Source organism: Pristiophorus japonicus, chromosome 22, assembly GCF_044704955.1.
Source record: "Pristiophorus japonicus isolate sPriJap1 chromosome 22, sPriJap1.hap1, whole genome shotgun sequence".
NCBI classification, from domain to species: domain Eukaryota; kingdom Metazoa; phylum Chordata; class Chondrichthyes; family Pristiophoridae; genus Pristiophorus; species Pristiophorus japonicus.
In genome coordinates, this window is record NC_091998.1 from 41333028 (window position 1) to 41348070 (window position 15043).

The 15043-nt window shown below is 45.4% G+C and overlaps 1 protein-coding gene and 1 long non-coding RNA gene across 4 annotated transcripts in view; one reads left to right on the forward strand and one right to left on the reverse strand.

Moving 5' to 3' along the window:
* LOC139234966 (uncharacterized) overlaps positions 1 to 3484 on the forward strand; it is an 83397-nt gene extending 79913 nt beyond the window's left edge. The window contains exon 3 of the long non-coding RNA XR_011588376.1: positions 3199 to 3484. This is a non-coding gene — a long non-coding RNA (uncharacterized lncRNA). The remainder of the gene's footprint in view (positions 1 to 3198) is intronic.
* LOC139234964 (disintegrin and metalloproteinase domain-containing protein 9-like) overlaps positions 26 to 15043 on the reverse strand; it is a 126468-nt gene continuing 111450 nt past the window's right edge. For all 3 annotated transcript variants that reach the window (XM_070865951.1, XM_070865949.1, XM_070865952.1), the window contains 2 exons: positions 6178 to 6245; positions 26 to 3840 (listed from right to left, as the gene is read on the reverse strand). In XM_070865951.1, coding sequence (XP_070722052.1) covers positions 3783 to 3840; positions 6178 to 6245 — 126 coding nt within the window. In that variant the 3' untranslated portion in view covers positions 26 to 3782. The remainder of the gene's footprint in view (positions 3841 to 6177; positions 6246 to 15043) is intronic.

A 15043-nucleotide genomic window follows, 5' to 3' on the forward strand; every position in this document is an offset into this window, starting at 1 on the left:
GATGTGATTAAATGAATACTTCAGCTTTAGAAAAAGAATCATCTTTATTTCATTATTGCTCTTTATACAGATTAAATAAAAGCCCTTTGTAATCCACAGGCGCATAATATCTTTACATCTTTTAAGAAAAAACAGTATTTTTGAAAAATGTAAAACACTACTTATTTTTAAACACAAAGTGCAAATATTCAAGTGAAGAAAAGAGAGTTTGGTTACATATAAAGCGATGGATACCTGGGAGTGAATTATGCTGCTGCAAATCAATCGATGGCCTCGGCCAATTTAAGTAACCCCCACCAACAAAGCTTTTATCTGTTTACATAGGTTTTCTAAAACTCTATAGTTGGGTTACAACATTCAACTCACTCTGAGGTGGTCATTTATGTAGTATATATAGTGTTTTGGTGTGAAACTTATATGTGGAAGAGCACCCAGCTGTTGGCTGGCAGCATTCTCTGTTACGCACCCAAGGTCATTGATGCAATCACCTGGCTCATTGCAAGGTACAATCTTTGTATCATTGCTACAAAAGCAATGTGCCTGGGACTGTGCTTCAATATTGTGAAGCATTTGTGAAATTCAAATTATTTTATTATTTGGGACATAAATCCCAAGAGCTTTATAATGCACTCCTCCAGCCAGATTCCAGTAAATGTTCAAATTATACATTTAAAACTGATGTTCAAATTAGTCTTTTTATGGGCATAATGGAATAAAGAAGGTGGTTGAATGTTGTTCATCTGTCAATTAGATAAGAGCATAGCAATTAGGAACAGGGGTGGGCCATACAGTCTCTCGAGCCTTCAAGATAAACAAGATCATGACTGATCTTCGACCTCAACTCCACTCTCCTGCCAGATCTCCATATTCCTTGATTCACCTAGAGTCCAAAAATCTATCTATCACAGCCTTGAATCTACTCAATGACTCAGCATTTACAGCCCTTTGGGGTAGAGAATTTCAAAGATTCACAACCTGGAGTGAAGACATTTCTCCTCATCTCAGTCTTAAAAAGCCGACCCTAATTCGGAGATTGTGACCCCTGGTTCTAGATGTCCCCCCAGCCAAGGGAAACATCCTCCCTGCATCTACCCTGCCAATCCTCCTTAGAATCTTATATTTTCAATGAGATCACCTCATTCTTCGAAACGCCAGAGAGTATAGGCCCAATCTACCCAATCTCTCCTCGGAAAAACCTCTCACTCCAGGAATAAATCCAGTTATTTCCTGGAAAGTCATGTTCTCAAGTGGAGAGCATGTTGAAGCTACCCAATGACTGAATGTTTATGCCCAAATTTATTCCTGGAGTCTGCTATCACTTCCTGAATGAACCCATTGGGCTGGGTTTTGCCGGGTCCCACTGCACAGTGTGGGTGGGGGTGGGGGGGGGGGAAGATATCTAGGTCGTCAGGTTTCCCTGCACGCAGTGGAGTTTTAACTCACAAGCGTGTGTGCGATGTCGGGGTCGGGTTCCCCGCCCGGAGGCCAGCCTGATTGACAGGCTGTCTTCCAGTCGTGCGGGGAACTCGGAGAAGGTGGCCACAGGATGAGGTGGGTGTTGGGCCAAGGATGGAGGGTACAATCGCCGACCTCAGGGAAGGCCAGGCTAATGGTGGGGGAGCTTGGGAGGAAGCACTCCTGCTCCTCCAGGCCCACAAGCATTTCTTATCGAGGCTGAGGCTGTCTTGTTCCAGCCACCAGGAATCCCGAGCCCAGGATTCCTGGCTGCCCACAGTAAAACCTGCAGCCGGCAGTAAAGTTGCCGCCTTAGGCCTTATTATAATATGTAAATTGTCAACCCACCTCCTGGCAGTGGGCTGGCGGGCTGGCAGCCCCCCCGCGGAGTGAAAGTTGGGGTTCACATTTTATCAACTTTCACTTTCCCCTCACGCCTCCAACCCACCCTCTTTCCTCTGCAAATTCCAGCCATAGTTCCAAAATCATAGATTTTAAAGTGTTACTCGTTGTGCTTATCTTTTAGGATTACAGCGTTTTATTTGGGGAAGTCAGTTTTTTTTCTGTTGAAACATGGCAGAAAAAGGTTTTACATAGACCAGGGTTTGCAACACCATCAGCCAAGAACCGTTTACTGAAAAACAATGCATTCCTACTAGTTTACTAATGATCCTGTATATAACGGCATCCCAAATCAAAGGAGTATACAAATCTGCTTTGTATTTTGTTGTACATTACAAATCTATTTGCTTTACAGAATATATTACAAACAAATCAAGATAACTTGAATCAGAAATGCCAATCGAAAAGATCCAATATTTCATAAGCAAACCTTAGTCAACACGTTGTCAAAGTAAATTCCAGCAGACATCTCACATGCCATTTGTCCAGGGTACGTACATTATTCAACAGGAAATGTACAACCGTTATCCAAGTACTGTACTCATCAGACATGCTGGGCAAAAACATTTTTGCTAACCATTGCTATTGATGCTACCTTTGAATAAATTCTGCTAGGTTACCAATAGCATCTGGCATACAGCGCAATATACAGGAGCTCGGCAAGAGATAGAGAGAAGCCTTACAGTACCAGATGCAAGTAATGTGTACTGTACAGAATGAAATTTCCATTAACATTTCCTTTAAAAAAAATTGATACTTTTGATAAATAATTGATAAAAACATTCAACACTGCAGCAAAAATGTGTATGTTAAGTGGCTTCCTCTGCATATGGAGGCTATTTATACCAACACGTTTCTCCCGAGTTGCCAGTGGTACCGAGAAGCAACTTTTCAGCAGCTAATTTAACACGCAAGGCAATGTTGTACCACATGGTGGTCAGATATAGGTTCACACTTAAAATTCACTGCATGATATGCACCCAGTGGCGAAGAGTTTTTTTTTCTTTTAAAAAAAAACTCAAGTCAAAATCAGCCTAGATCAACCTTCAATATCGCCGCGCTGCAAATTACAATGCAGCACTGGCTGACGTTGGCTGCCTCCCATCTTATTTGTGGAGTGTCAGCAAGGGACCCAAGAAAAAACTGTGCTAGGGTGTAGAAGCAAAACATAAAATGAAAAGTGGCACGAAAGTGTCACATTTGGGGACCCCACAAACAGACGGAAAAATGTTTAGATTTCATACACTCACTTTAAAAGAGGCACATATTTTCCAGAAGTTGCAAGGACACAGCAAAAGATGGATTGAAAAGACAAATTATTCCCATTCTGGTCTGTTGCAGGCAGGCATCACGAGGACTTCTGAATGGGCCAATGGAGACAGATCTCTTCACCACAGTGATAGAACAATATGGAAGTTATTGCACCTTCTGTTGAAAACCTCTGTCAGAATCTTCCACTGGGCAAAAAAAAGTCAAGAGTAATGGAACACTGCTCGCTACAATATATTGCAATCTTCAAAACACTAAAATAAATTAGACGTCAGTAGTAAGATTTCCCCTCCATGCTATTGTGCATCATGTATTCAAGAACTAGTAACCGTGGGCGAGCTTTCAATAGGTTGAAACAGCAGGCTTTCTTCTAAGTAAAGCAAACATTACAATCATTTCAGACAATTATTTTTTTTTTAAAAACGTGTAGGAGGTATTCAGTTGCAATTTCCTTCGAAGATTGGTAACGGCAGACAAGGCTTTCTTGGGGGGGAAAATGAAGCATATGTACAATGCAGAAGCGTTGTGTTAACTTTAGTATGGCTCAATCAGTAAAGTCTGTTGACACTCTGGGAGGCGGGAGCGAGATTGCAAATGAGCATACATAATAGAACTGTCTGCACAGAGTCCCGTACAGCGTCAAGTGTAATAATAATCTAAACCCTTTGGGGTGTAGGAGCAGGTCTTGAAGGTACAGGTCGTGGTGGTGGTGGCCTGGAAGGAAATAAAAACATTTTCAGGGGGACAAAAATAAACATCATTACAGGTACAACATCCGGAATCCTTGGGACCGAGTCCGTTCCGGTTTTGTTTTTTTTTCCAGATTTCAGACAAGAAAATCAAGAGTCTGAAATCCGGAATCCTCAACCAAATCTGTAGGTTTTGAGTGGCAAGGTTCGAAATCTGGCAAAACCCGAAATCTGGCACGGATTCAGTCGAGGATTCCAGATTTCAGACTTGATTTTCTTGACTGAAATCCAGAATACTCGACCAAATCCGTGCCGGGTTTTGCCTCAAAAACATCCAATTTTCGGACAATAATTCCGGATGACTCCATCAGCTATGCGCAAAATGTCCGGTTTTTGGACAATTCCGGTTTTCAGAGTTCCGGATTAGGGGAAAATCCTTGCATTTTCAATGAAATGACATGATAGTTCAGATCGCCATCTAATCCAACTTTAAACCCAGCGATTACAGCTTGAAGTCCTGTACTGCCCGATAGTTAAACATATGACTTGCATTTGGAACAGGAAAAAAAGTCAATTGAAAATAGCCTCTCATGGCTAATAACGGAGAGTATTGGTTGGTCATGAAGGGGAGGCTCATGAGCTGCACTCCCCCAAACATCTGTCTGAAAGCTGCTGCCACTTCAGTTTCTGCATAGCTCAAGCTTTCCTCGAGAGCTGATAAACACAGATGTAAATGCTTGAAGGGCAGTAACGGGACTTTGGAAAACAAACTCCCACAGATGTTCCATGTGAGGTTTTTAAAATTGAGAACACAAAAGGTTTGCCAGGAGCAACAACTTTTGGTTCTGACTAGTCCTATCATGCATGGGAATTCTGCCATGCTCAAATATAAGTTATAGTAGGCGGAGGCCTTTGGGTGGAAGTGGATCCACATTCTGAATGGGTGGCTAGAAACAACAGGAGCTCACGTGATGGTCAGCTGAATGTCCTGAGAATCAAGATTACAAGAAAGAAAACTGGAAATTACTCCTGAATTTCTAAACTCAATGATAAGTGTTACCTAGCAGTGTCCAAATGTAGCATTGTGGACAAAACACCCTCATCGTGTGCACAGGAGATTTGGGGTTTAAATCCCAGTTGAGCCTTTGCTCAGCTATTTCTCTCACAGTCATTGCGAAAGACTATTACTGTAAGCAAGCTCCCACTCCTACAAACCAGGTTGTGGCTTTATATCTGATAATGCAACAATGTCCGTGGTCGAAGGAAAACTCTTGTATTAGCTTTCTGGAATTGACAGGAGCTCTCTTGAGTTTTCCTAGTTTGCAGAATAAAACAGTCTATCAGATCAAGGGAAAGCTATAAATTATAAACCTGGTTTATTAAAATTAACATATGGGTAAAAGCAATTCAACTGATCTCACTTGATTACAGAACATTTAACTTGTATACACCAAAATAAATCAAAAGTGTCATTTCACTCACTCAGTAATATTAAACCCTAGACCAGCCTCTAAGATGAACTTCCGTAACATACAACCTAAGTACGAAATAACTTTCATTTATACAAACGTTAAACGTTCTCAGGATGTCCAAAAGCACCCTGGAAAGTGCCGAAGTTCCCTCTGATGTTCTTGCCAACTTTTAGCCCTCATCACTAAAACGGATCATCCGTTATCATTCATCTCATTGCTATTTCTGGAACTTTGCTATGCTTAAAAATTAGCTGACATGTTTCATAGCAATAACTGCACTTCAGAATTGTTTCATTGGCTGTGACACGCTTTGTGATGTCCTGAGGTCATGAAAGGTGCTATATAAATGCAAGTTCTTTCCTCTCAATGTATCAAGGCCAGCCAATGTCATCACAACAATATCAGTTGCTTCATCTGTGAACCTGGTTTTCCTCACAATGCAATTTCTAGCCACCCATTCAGAATGTGGATCGACTTCCACCCAAGGCCTCCGGCCTACTATAACATAAATTTGGAATGTGGCAGAATTTCCAAGCATGTCAGAACCAAGAGTTGTATCCACATAAACAGCAGAAAAGTGGACGGTTTTCTTTTACAGGAAAAAAGCAGGAAAATAGGATTAGTGTAGCTCGCTCCACTGGAACAAGCTAGCAACAGCACAGGAACAATGGGCCAAATGGCCTAATTCTATACTTTCTAAGATTCTAAGTAGAATGACTGATCCTAGTGAACTTCAAAACAATACAAGCAACTCTCCAGTTTGCTGGAATCTATGACCTAATGAACCAGGGCTTAGCGGTGGGGGAGAGCAGAGACAAGGATTGGAAATTGGTGAGCAGAGTAATCGTCAACTATGATCATGTGCAGTTTACAATTGGGAACAAACATACCTTGATGGTGATGGCTGTGGTGGTCTAACTACATATGTTGGCACTGTGGTTCTTGTCGTCTGAACGACCTGATTTTAAAAAAAAAGGTTCATCATTTGGAGATACATTACTCAAAGCAGCAGTTTTTGTACAGAATTATTTTCAAGAGATAGCATGCCTTTATCCTTGTTCGGCACATAATACTGACAAAGAGTGTACACAATAATGTTCACTGCCAGTTGTATCCCTTTTAAACGAGACTCAGTTATGTGAAACTGAATCTAAGAAAATTTAACAATATGAATGTTATAAGTGAAGGGGTCCTGTGTATTTCCACTCTCTGGAGTTAACTTGGATGGTTCTTAAAAAGCTCCGGTTTTTAATAAAGAAATGGGGGGGGGAGAAATTTGCATGGTTTGCGACTGCTATTGGCGGCTAATGGAGTGCAGACCATTTCTTGCGCACGGGTGGGGTGGGGGGGGGGTAAAAGGGAGGAATGCTAGCAGCACCCGCAAAATTACTCAAGAGTTATCGGAGGCGCAAAACCAGTAGCGCCACAGCTGCTGCACCACCAGCAATGTCATCATCGGTGTGAGCAGCACCCCGGTTTCACCCCGCGAGGTCGTCGTGGGCGATGTCAGCGACAGCCTCGCCGGTTATGAACCTGGCTGCACTCCGATCGAATGCTGAAATTTAGAGGGGAGATGCGCGGCAACATTTTGATTTTTTTGGCCGATATTTTTCACGGGATCCGTGCCGCGATGGTGCAGCCCAGCATTCCTCTTCCGTGCCGGGCTGCAGCCACGGCACCCCGCATCCCCAGTGGCCCAGTGGAGGCCCCTCACCCCACTGCAAAGCTCGCAGCCTGCCCTCCCCTTTAACAGAAAGGGAGGGCTCTGATCACGTCAGCGCTATGCAGAGAGGCCGCATAGCACTCCGTCATTCACGAGGTTAGCACTCCATACCCGCCCCCGAGAGGAAGTGGAGTGCCCAACATTGCACTCCACTTCCTCTTGGGGGATGTAACCCCAATTTCGGTCACCAGGAGCAGGAACTCCCGCCTCACCAAGGTTACCGTCCCCAAATACGCAATTTCGGCCCCACAATCTTTTTTCATCTGCATTTTTTCTATGCGCCTCAATGTAGCAGATGTCGGAGTTGAAAAATGCCGAATGTTTCCTCGGTCACTGTTTATAATCATTGTTGGGGTCAGGCACTGCCTGTTCAGATACAGAATGGCCAGGTCCACAGTGAAGGTTTCCTGAACTGCCTTAGCTCCAAACTCAAAAAAAAACATTGCTGGTCTTGTGTAGATTATTCCATGTACCACACATGCCAGCCTTCTGAGCTCTCTGAATGGAATTGGCAGTTTAGTCTAAGATTGGGGGTCGTTTTTGTGCTGTGCACTTAAGCCCGAGAAATGGGTTGAGATTGCCTATTCTAATTTGAGATGGGTGGTCTTGCAGTCTTCAGTGAGACTGGCCTCTTAACAATTCAACTAGGAATGGATTCAACCTAATTATCATCATAGGTAGTCCCTCGTATCGAGGATGACTTGCTTCCACGCCAAAGAGGGTTGAGTTCACAGGTGTTTCAATGAAGGACCTATTATTCCAGGTCCCGAACTATATGCTGAAGGGTGGAAGATGCCTATGCGTGGATTTGTTTTACCGTGTGGTGGCCATTGCACACCAACCACCTCACTGGCTTGACAGAGCTAGGTCTTGGTCCAATGGCAAGGATTAACCAGGACGATTGGAGATCAGCTCTGCTGCACAGACCTAGGGCGCACACAATATCGCAGTGTGGGCTGGCCCGTGCTGCTCCTGGGCCCTCGCCTCTTCTGGGCCCATTCAACCTACTGTCCCAGAACTGAAGGGGCAGTTGCCTGCCACCTGGCCTCCTAATTGCTTTTTCTCGAACATTCTCCCCAGCCCTTCTCTCCAGAGAAGAATCTCAATCTGCGGTGTACTTGCGCATATCCTAGCGATCCTGATACTTCGGACCAAATTTTCTGCAGCCGTTGTAATGACCCAGCTTTATACAGTGACAATGGGACTAAAGAGAGCGACGGTCGATTGAAACAAAGGTAGGTTTTTCTTTAAACTGACTGTTCTGTTCATATTTTCTCCTCTTGTGAAGTGAACCATCTGAGAGACACCACTCAGCTAGCCAATCTATTATTAGAACTAAATTATAACCCTACACTGACACACAAAATGTCCAGCGACCATTTTACATTGGAGGTTCATTTTGATTTCCATTATTTCTGTAGAAACATACTGCAACTAGTCAGAATGCTGACCGAAAATGTACACACAGCTTTTCTACACTTTAGATGCGACTTAAGCAGTAAATAAATCACTGGTGAAAAATTGACCTTGTCACTGTATAAAACAAACTTGTTTTCACTTTGACAAAAATTATGTGAGTTTATTCATGTTGTCATATTTAATTGCAATGCAGCAAAAGCAAGTGTATAGCAAACAAGTATTTCTGGGTGGACGGAAGGAATAATATTTTATAAACTGCATTGTGATATATAATGCCAACTAGTCTTTATAATATTTAAGCAGTTCATTGGAGATGCCCACATCAAGCTGTCTGTTTTTATATTTTGTGCTAATTTACTTTCATAGTCTATCTTCTCTTTCTTAATCATTTTTTTAGTCATTCTTTGTTGGCTTTTAAAAGCTTCCAATCTTCTGTCCTCCCACTAGTTTGGGCCACTTTATATGCCCTTGTTTTTAATTAGATACCATCCTTTATTTCTTTCGTTAGCCATGGATGGCTATCTTTTCTTTTACATCCTTTCCTCCTCACTGGAATATATTTTTCTTGAGAGTTATAAAATACCTCTTCAAATATACGCCACTGTTCATCATCCGTCCTACACTTTAATCTATTTTCCCAGTTCACTTTAGCCAACTCTCATACCTTTGTAGTCTCCTTTATTTAAGCTTAGTACGCTGGTTAGAGATCCAACTTTCTCACCCTCTGAATTTGAAATTCAACCACGCTATGGTCACTCATTCCGAGGGGATCCTTTACTAGGAGATTGTTTATTAATCCTGTAACATTACACAGGACCAGATCTAACATAGTCTGCCCCCTGGTTGGTTCCGTTACATACTGCTCAAGTAACGCGTCCCTTATACACTCTATGAACTCTTCTTCAAGGCTACCCTAACCAATTTGATTTGTAGTTCTACCTGATGGGCCAAGAGGGAACCAATTTACTAGGGCCATTGTTTAAAATGTTGTATTTTAAATGTGGGTTTTAACTGTCATTTCAATTAATTAAATCCTCAACTTAAAATAAAAATGACAGAAATTCAGAGAAAAATATTTGAAGGAATTCCAAGATCAAATGGAAATAATGGCTTAACAGATAGCCAAGAAAAACAGCAAGTAAAATTTCAAGAGATTTAAAAGGAATGTCATCACCACTACACCCAGTTAAAAAATAAAAACGCATCTTAATTATTAACTTAAAAAGGTTTTTTTTGTTGCATATTTTTTCTCCTTTTTCACCCTTCTCTTGAGGCATTGGAGTTGATTTATCATCCTCAGTACCTGGGCGTAAAGCAACATCTGGTCACAGCGCAGAGAGGCAAATCAAGCGGCACAACGTGCATACCAGTAACGAAGTCCGTCTGATATTCCTCTCTGTGCTGCGTCTAAATAATGCTTTAAGCCGAGGCACTAAAAGACAAAGCTACCCCATTAACTCCTGCTCGGGGTACAGTTTCATCATCTGTCAGCCTTCCATGCTGTGGCTCAGTGGATAGCACTCACCTCGGAGTCAGAAGGTTGTGGGTTCAAGTCCCACTCCAAGGACTTGAGCACATAAATCCAGGCTGAGGGAGCACTGCACTGTCAGAGGTGCCGTCTTTCAGATGAGACATTAAAAACCGAGGCCTCGTCTGCCATCTCAGGTGGACGTAAAAGATCACAAGGCATTTTTTCAAAGAAGAGCAGGGGAGTTCTCCCCGGTGTCCTGCCCAATATTTATCCCTCAATCAGCATCATAAAACAGATTATCTGGTCATTTATCACATTGCTGTTTGTGGGATTTTGCTCTGCACAAGTTGGCTGCTGCGTTTCCCACATTACAACAGTGACTACACTTCAAAAGTACTTCATTGGCTGCAAAGTGCTTTGAGCCGTCCGGTGGTCATGAAAGGCCCTATATAAATGCAAGTCTTTTTTTTTTCTATTTCCACCCTAGCTGAAAACAACCCGCTCAGCACAGGCCAAGAATCAAGCCTTTGACCAATTGAGCCATTGGAAGAGCCATAGGGGCCGAAATTGCCTCATTTAGGGACAGCCGTTGGTGCTTCCGGGAGGCATTATTGGGGTGCAAAATAGCTTTTACCCGGGCGAGTCGAGAAAATCGGCTAGTGCAGAATTGGCCGGCAGTTTTGCGGAGGCGCTACAATGATGACGTCATTGCTGTGCGCTCGCCCCCTTACCGCCCCGAAAGTTAAATGGGCCCATGCAAGCAATCTTAGTGCCAGACGACGACATCGACAGCTCACGCAGTTGGGAACCAGATGCGGCAACACTATTTAAAGGTGGCATATTGCAGATTTTTTTTTTGCCGACCATTACCTATTTCTGCTTCACAACAGTTAGTGAGAGTGGCTGCTGAAGCGATCTCAGCAATTTCTTGCTAGACCATTGTTCTGACTCCTACCTTTTCTCCTGTATCACTTTTGATGTTGTTCCATTTCTGTCACTTCATGGGATCTGTGCTGGCACTCAATCCCTTGCTCCGAATTCACCGTCAGAGGATGCTTCGTCTTAAGACAACAGCGTCACCAATTGCAGAGGGAAAAGCATCAAAAGAGGGGGAGAGAAAGTACAACGAAGAGAGGGAGCAGCGCAGGGAGAGGCCCATCGAGCACGCCACAGGGAGAGGGAAATGGAGAGAAGCACATCCAGCACCACAGGGAGAAGCACATGAAGATGTTGCCAGAGGAAGGCGGCGCCACAGGGGTGCCAACAAAAGGCGTTACTCTCCCAGGGTGTTCCGTCAGCAATTCTCCTATATCAATTTCACTGACGAGCAGTGTGCGCGAAGGCTGCATTTCAGGAAGGACGTGGTCACAGAGCTCTGCCATCTGCTGCAACAAGACCTCGAGCCTCACATCAGGGTGAGTACGGTTCTCTTAGTGGCAGTAAAGATCACAATCACTCTCAATTTCTACGCCATTTGATCTTTCCAGGGGACATCTTCAACATCTTCCAGTTTGGCGTCCACTGCTCTACCCACGAGGTCACAGATGCTCTGTACACAAGGAACAGGGACTACATCTCCTTCCCCATGAGCAGAGAGAAGCAGCACGAGCGTGCATGTGGCTTTGCCAGGATAGTGGGCTTCCCCATGGTGCGAGGCACCATTGACTGCACCCACTTTGCTTTGACGGCACCGCAGCATAATCCAGAGATCTTCCGTAATCGCAAAGGCTACCAGTCACTGAATGTACAGTTGGTGTGTAACCACACACGCAGAATAATGACCGTCAATGCCAACTATCCTGGCAGCAGCCACAAAGCCTTCATCCAACGCCAGCTCTGTTCCAGCCCCCAAATGAAGCTCACGACTTGCTCGAAGACAAGGGCTGTCCGCTCATGACTCCTCTCCTCAACCCCGACACTCCTGGCCGACACTGTACAATGCGAGCTATGCCACCACCTGGAACATCATTGGGCAGATCATCAGAGTGCTGAAGCAATGGTTTCGCTGCCTTGACTGCTCGGGAGGAGTCCTGCAATACTCGCCTGAGTGGGTGTCCCTATTCGTCATCGTCTGCTGCTGCATGCTGCACAACCTGGCCATCATGAGGGCACGGCCATTGCCACGAGGCATTGCTGTAGCACCTCAGGAGGAGGAGAGCCAGAAGGAGGACCACTAGAAGGAGCAAGAGCGGAAGGACAAGGAGGAGCAGCAGCAACAGCTGCGCCGGAGGAGGCAGCGAGTCCATCGCGATCCTGCAACGGAAGTCCGCGACTGTCTCGTCAGAGCTCATTTCTATCGATTTCCATCCCGGTTCCCAGTTCCTATGGACGTCCCCATCACCACATCAATTTTCCTTTCCATACCAAATCCCCATCACTGAAATTAGAAACAACAGCAAACATTAAACATTCCAAGCACCATTTATCAAAGAACAATAAAATGTATAACTGTGTATTTCATTATCACCCTTGTCCATTTCCTTATAGCCCGTTTCTCATACACCTATTCTATTACTTCTCCGCAGTGTCTCCCCTGTGGCTTCAGTATGGCTGGTGGAAGGCTGTGTGTCGGGGCCAGAGACTATAGATGGCCTTGTAGGATATCCTCGACCAGCTCTGGGCCTGGAAGGCTCGGCTGCAGACTACACCATCTCAGGCTGGGCAGAGGCAGTCTGGGCTGGCTGGGTGACAGGCATGGAGAAATGCAATGGCAGTGGTGGGATCAGGAATACTGTCATCCGGAGAGAGCAGGTTCCTGCTCCATTGAACCAGTGCTATGCCCCCAGGGCAGCACCTCAGAATCCCCACCAGTCTGATGGAGCATAGACTGTCGGGTTGCTACGATACCACGTAATTCCGGCCGACTGTGGTGGACCCAGTGGTGATGGCAGGAATCAGGGTTTGCGTTACATCCAGCTGAGACTGCATGACAGCAGTCTGGGCATCCATGCGAGCAACTATTGACTCAATTGCAGCACCAAGATGTTGCACTGCTGCCACCTGTGCTGCAATGGAAGCTGCCACACCGCCCATGACACGTGTCATGAGGTCTGGATCCACACAGTCTGCCTGAGCGTCCACCATCATCTGCACACATCAATGATGGGCTCCACAGTGTGCGCAGAGCTGTCTACAATGCGGAGGCGGACTCCTCCATGCTCCTTACCACTTGCGACAGGCTCTCGGGCACTCTTGCCATTGCACCTATCATGTCGGAGAGCATGGCTATCACCCTTAGTGTGAACGCCTCCCCATCGAGGTCCTCAACTGAGTCCTGTGCAGCAGAACCTGCGTGCGAACTCGCCCTCCAGGGAGATAGCTCCCGAGCTTCCCTTTCCGCTTGACCCTGTTGCAGGCCGCTAGGCCCTCGTGCATCACCCAGTGCATACCCGTGTGCTACACTATACTCTTAATGACCGCGTAATGCCAGTATCTGAGCTGATGCCTGCGGGTGAGAGAAGCAGAGACGCAGTGCTTGGCTCCTCCTCCTCTCCCTGTTCTTCTCCCTCGTGATTGGGTTGGGAGGGCTCAGGCACAGGCTGCTCATTTGCTAGCTCATTATCTAAAAGCATAAATGGCACAAGAGTCGCGTTAAGGTGAGGGCATAGGGGCAGGAATGGAGCAAGGAAGGCAGACAGAATCAGGAGGTGGAACTTCACAAGGCCTTCTGGTGAGTGTCCGGTGGCCGAGGGGTCCACCACTTGCGGGCCATTGAGCCGAAGTACTTATTCCTCCAAGTTGTAAAGCTCGCACAGTTCAGCTCCCCCCCTCCCCCTCCAGTCTGCTGCTGAAACCTATTGTGTGCCATCTTGACCTGCAAAAGAAAGCAAGCTGTGTAAGAGTCCAGTTAAGTGTGTGGAATATATGCCTGCCATGGTTAAATAACTGTGAATATAGGCAAGGTGTGAAAAATATAGGCAAGGTGTGAAATGAGACTGAGTGTGAGTAGGGACAGATGGTTAGTGGTTGCCTGCTGGGTTAAGTGCTGGTTTGCAGAGTGTGCACAGTTAGAGGCTTAGAGGCTGATATGCAAGAGTTGTGGAAACATGTACTCACTTTGACCAACCGAGTGAGGTAGTTGAATTTCTTGCAACACTGTGGGGGTGGGGCGGGGTTCTATGCACCACCGTGTTGCCCAACACCTCCTGTATGTTAACTGGGTTTTACCTGCCACCGGAGGGCGCGACTTTCGGAGTCCTAATGGTCACTGGCAGATACGTGCAAGCCATGTATATAAATGTTGGCAGCTATGTTGAATCCTCACTTTGAGAATAAATAAACTGGAATAAGGTCATGCCTGAACTAGCTTACCGTACTTAGCTTTGTGAAGTTATTCGATACTTAACAATTGGCGACGAGTTAAAAATACAAATTTTCACACAACCATGTCTGTTGGAATTTGAGAGATTCGTGGAAGGGGAAGACTGGGAGGATTTCATTGATTGTCTCGGCCAGTTCATCGTAGCCAACGGATTGGAAGGAACTGATAACGCAATTAAGCACAGGGCGGTTCTCCTCACCGTTTGTGGGTCAAAAATGTAAGAATCGACTCTCACCGACTCGACCAATGGATAAGACTTACGATGAATTGTGTATACTGGTTCGGAACCACTTTAAACCGAAAGAAAGCACCATCATGGCGAGGTATCATTTCTATACGCACAATCGCTCCGAGGGCTAGGACGTGGCGGAATTTGTCGCCAACCCGAGATGTCTCGCTGGGCCGTGCAACTTCGGAATTGCGTTGGAGGAAATGCTGCGGGACTTTTTCGTGCTTGGCATTGGCTACGAGGTCACCTTTCGAAATCTGCTGGCTGCTGAATCTCTAGACTTGTGCAGGGCCATCACGATCGCCCATGCATGCAGGTCCATGGACGAAAACTCGAAACAGATATCTTCCCAGCATCGAAACTCACTGGCAAGTACTGTGCATAAAATATCATCGGCAGGCAGAGCTCCACATGGCAGGGCCTACTCATCCACATTCGTACGACCTATAACTGCTCAAAGTCCGCCACTAGGGGTGAATTAAATCTTGCCTTGTTGGCGTTGCGGGGGCTATCATCGGGCCCATCAATGCCGATTCAAGCAATACGTGTGCAACAATGGGATACCTTCAGCGAATGTGTCCGCAACCGAGCAA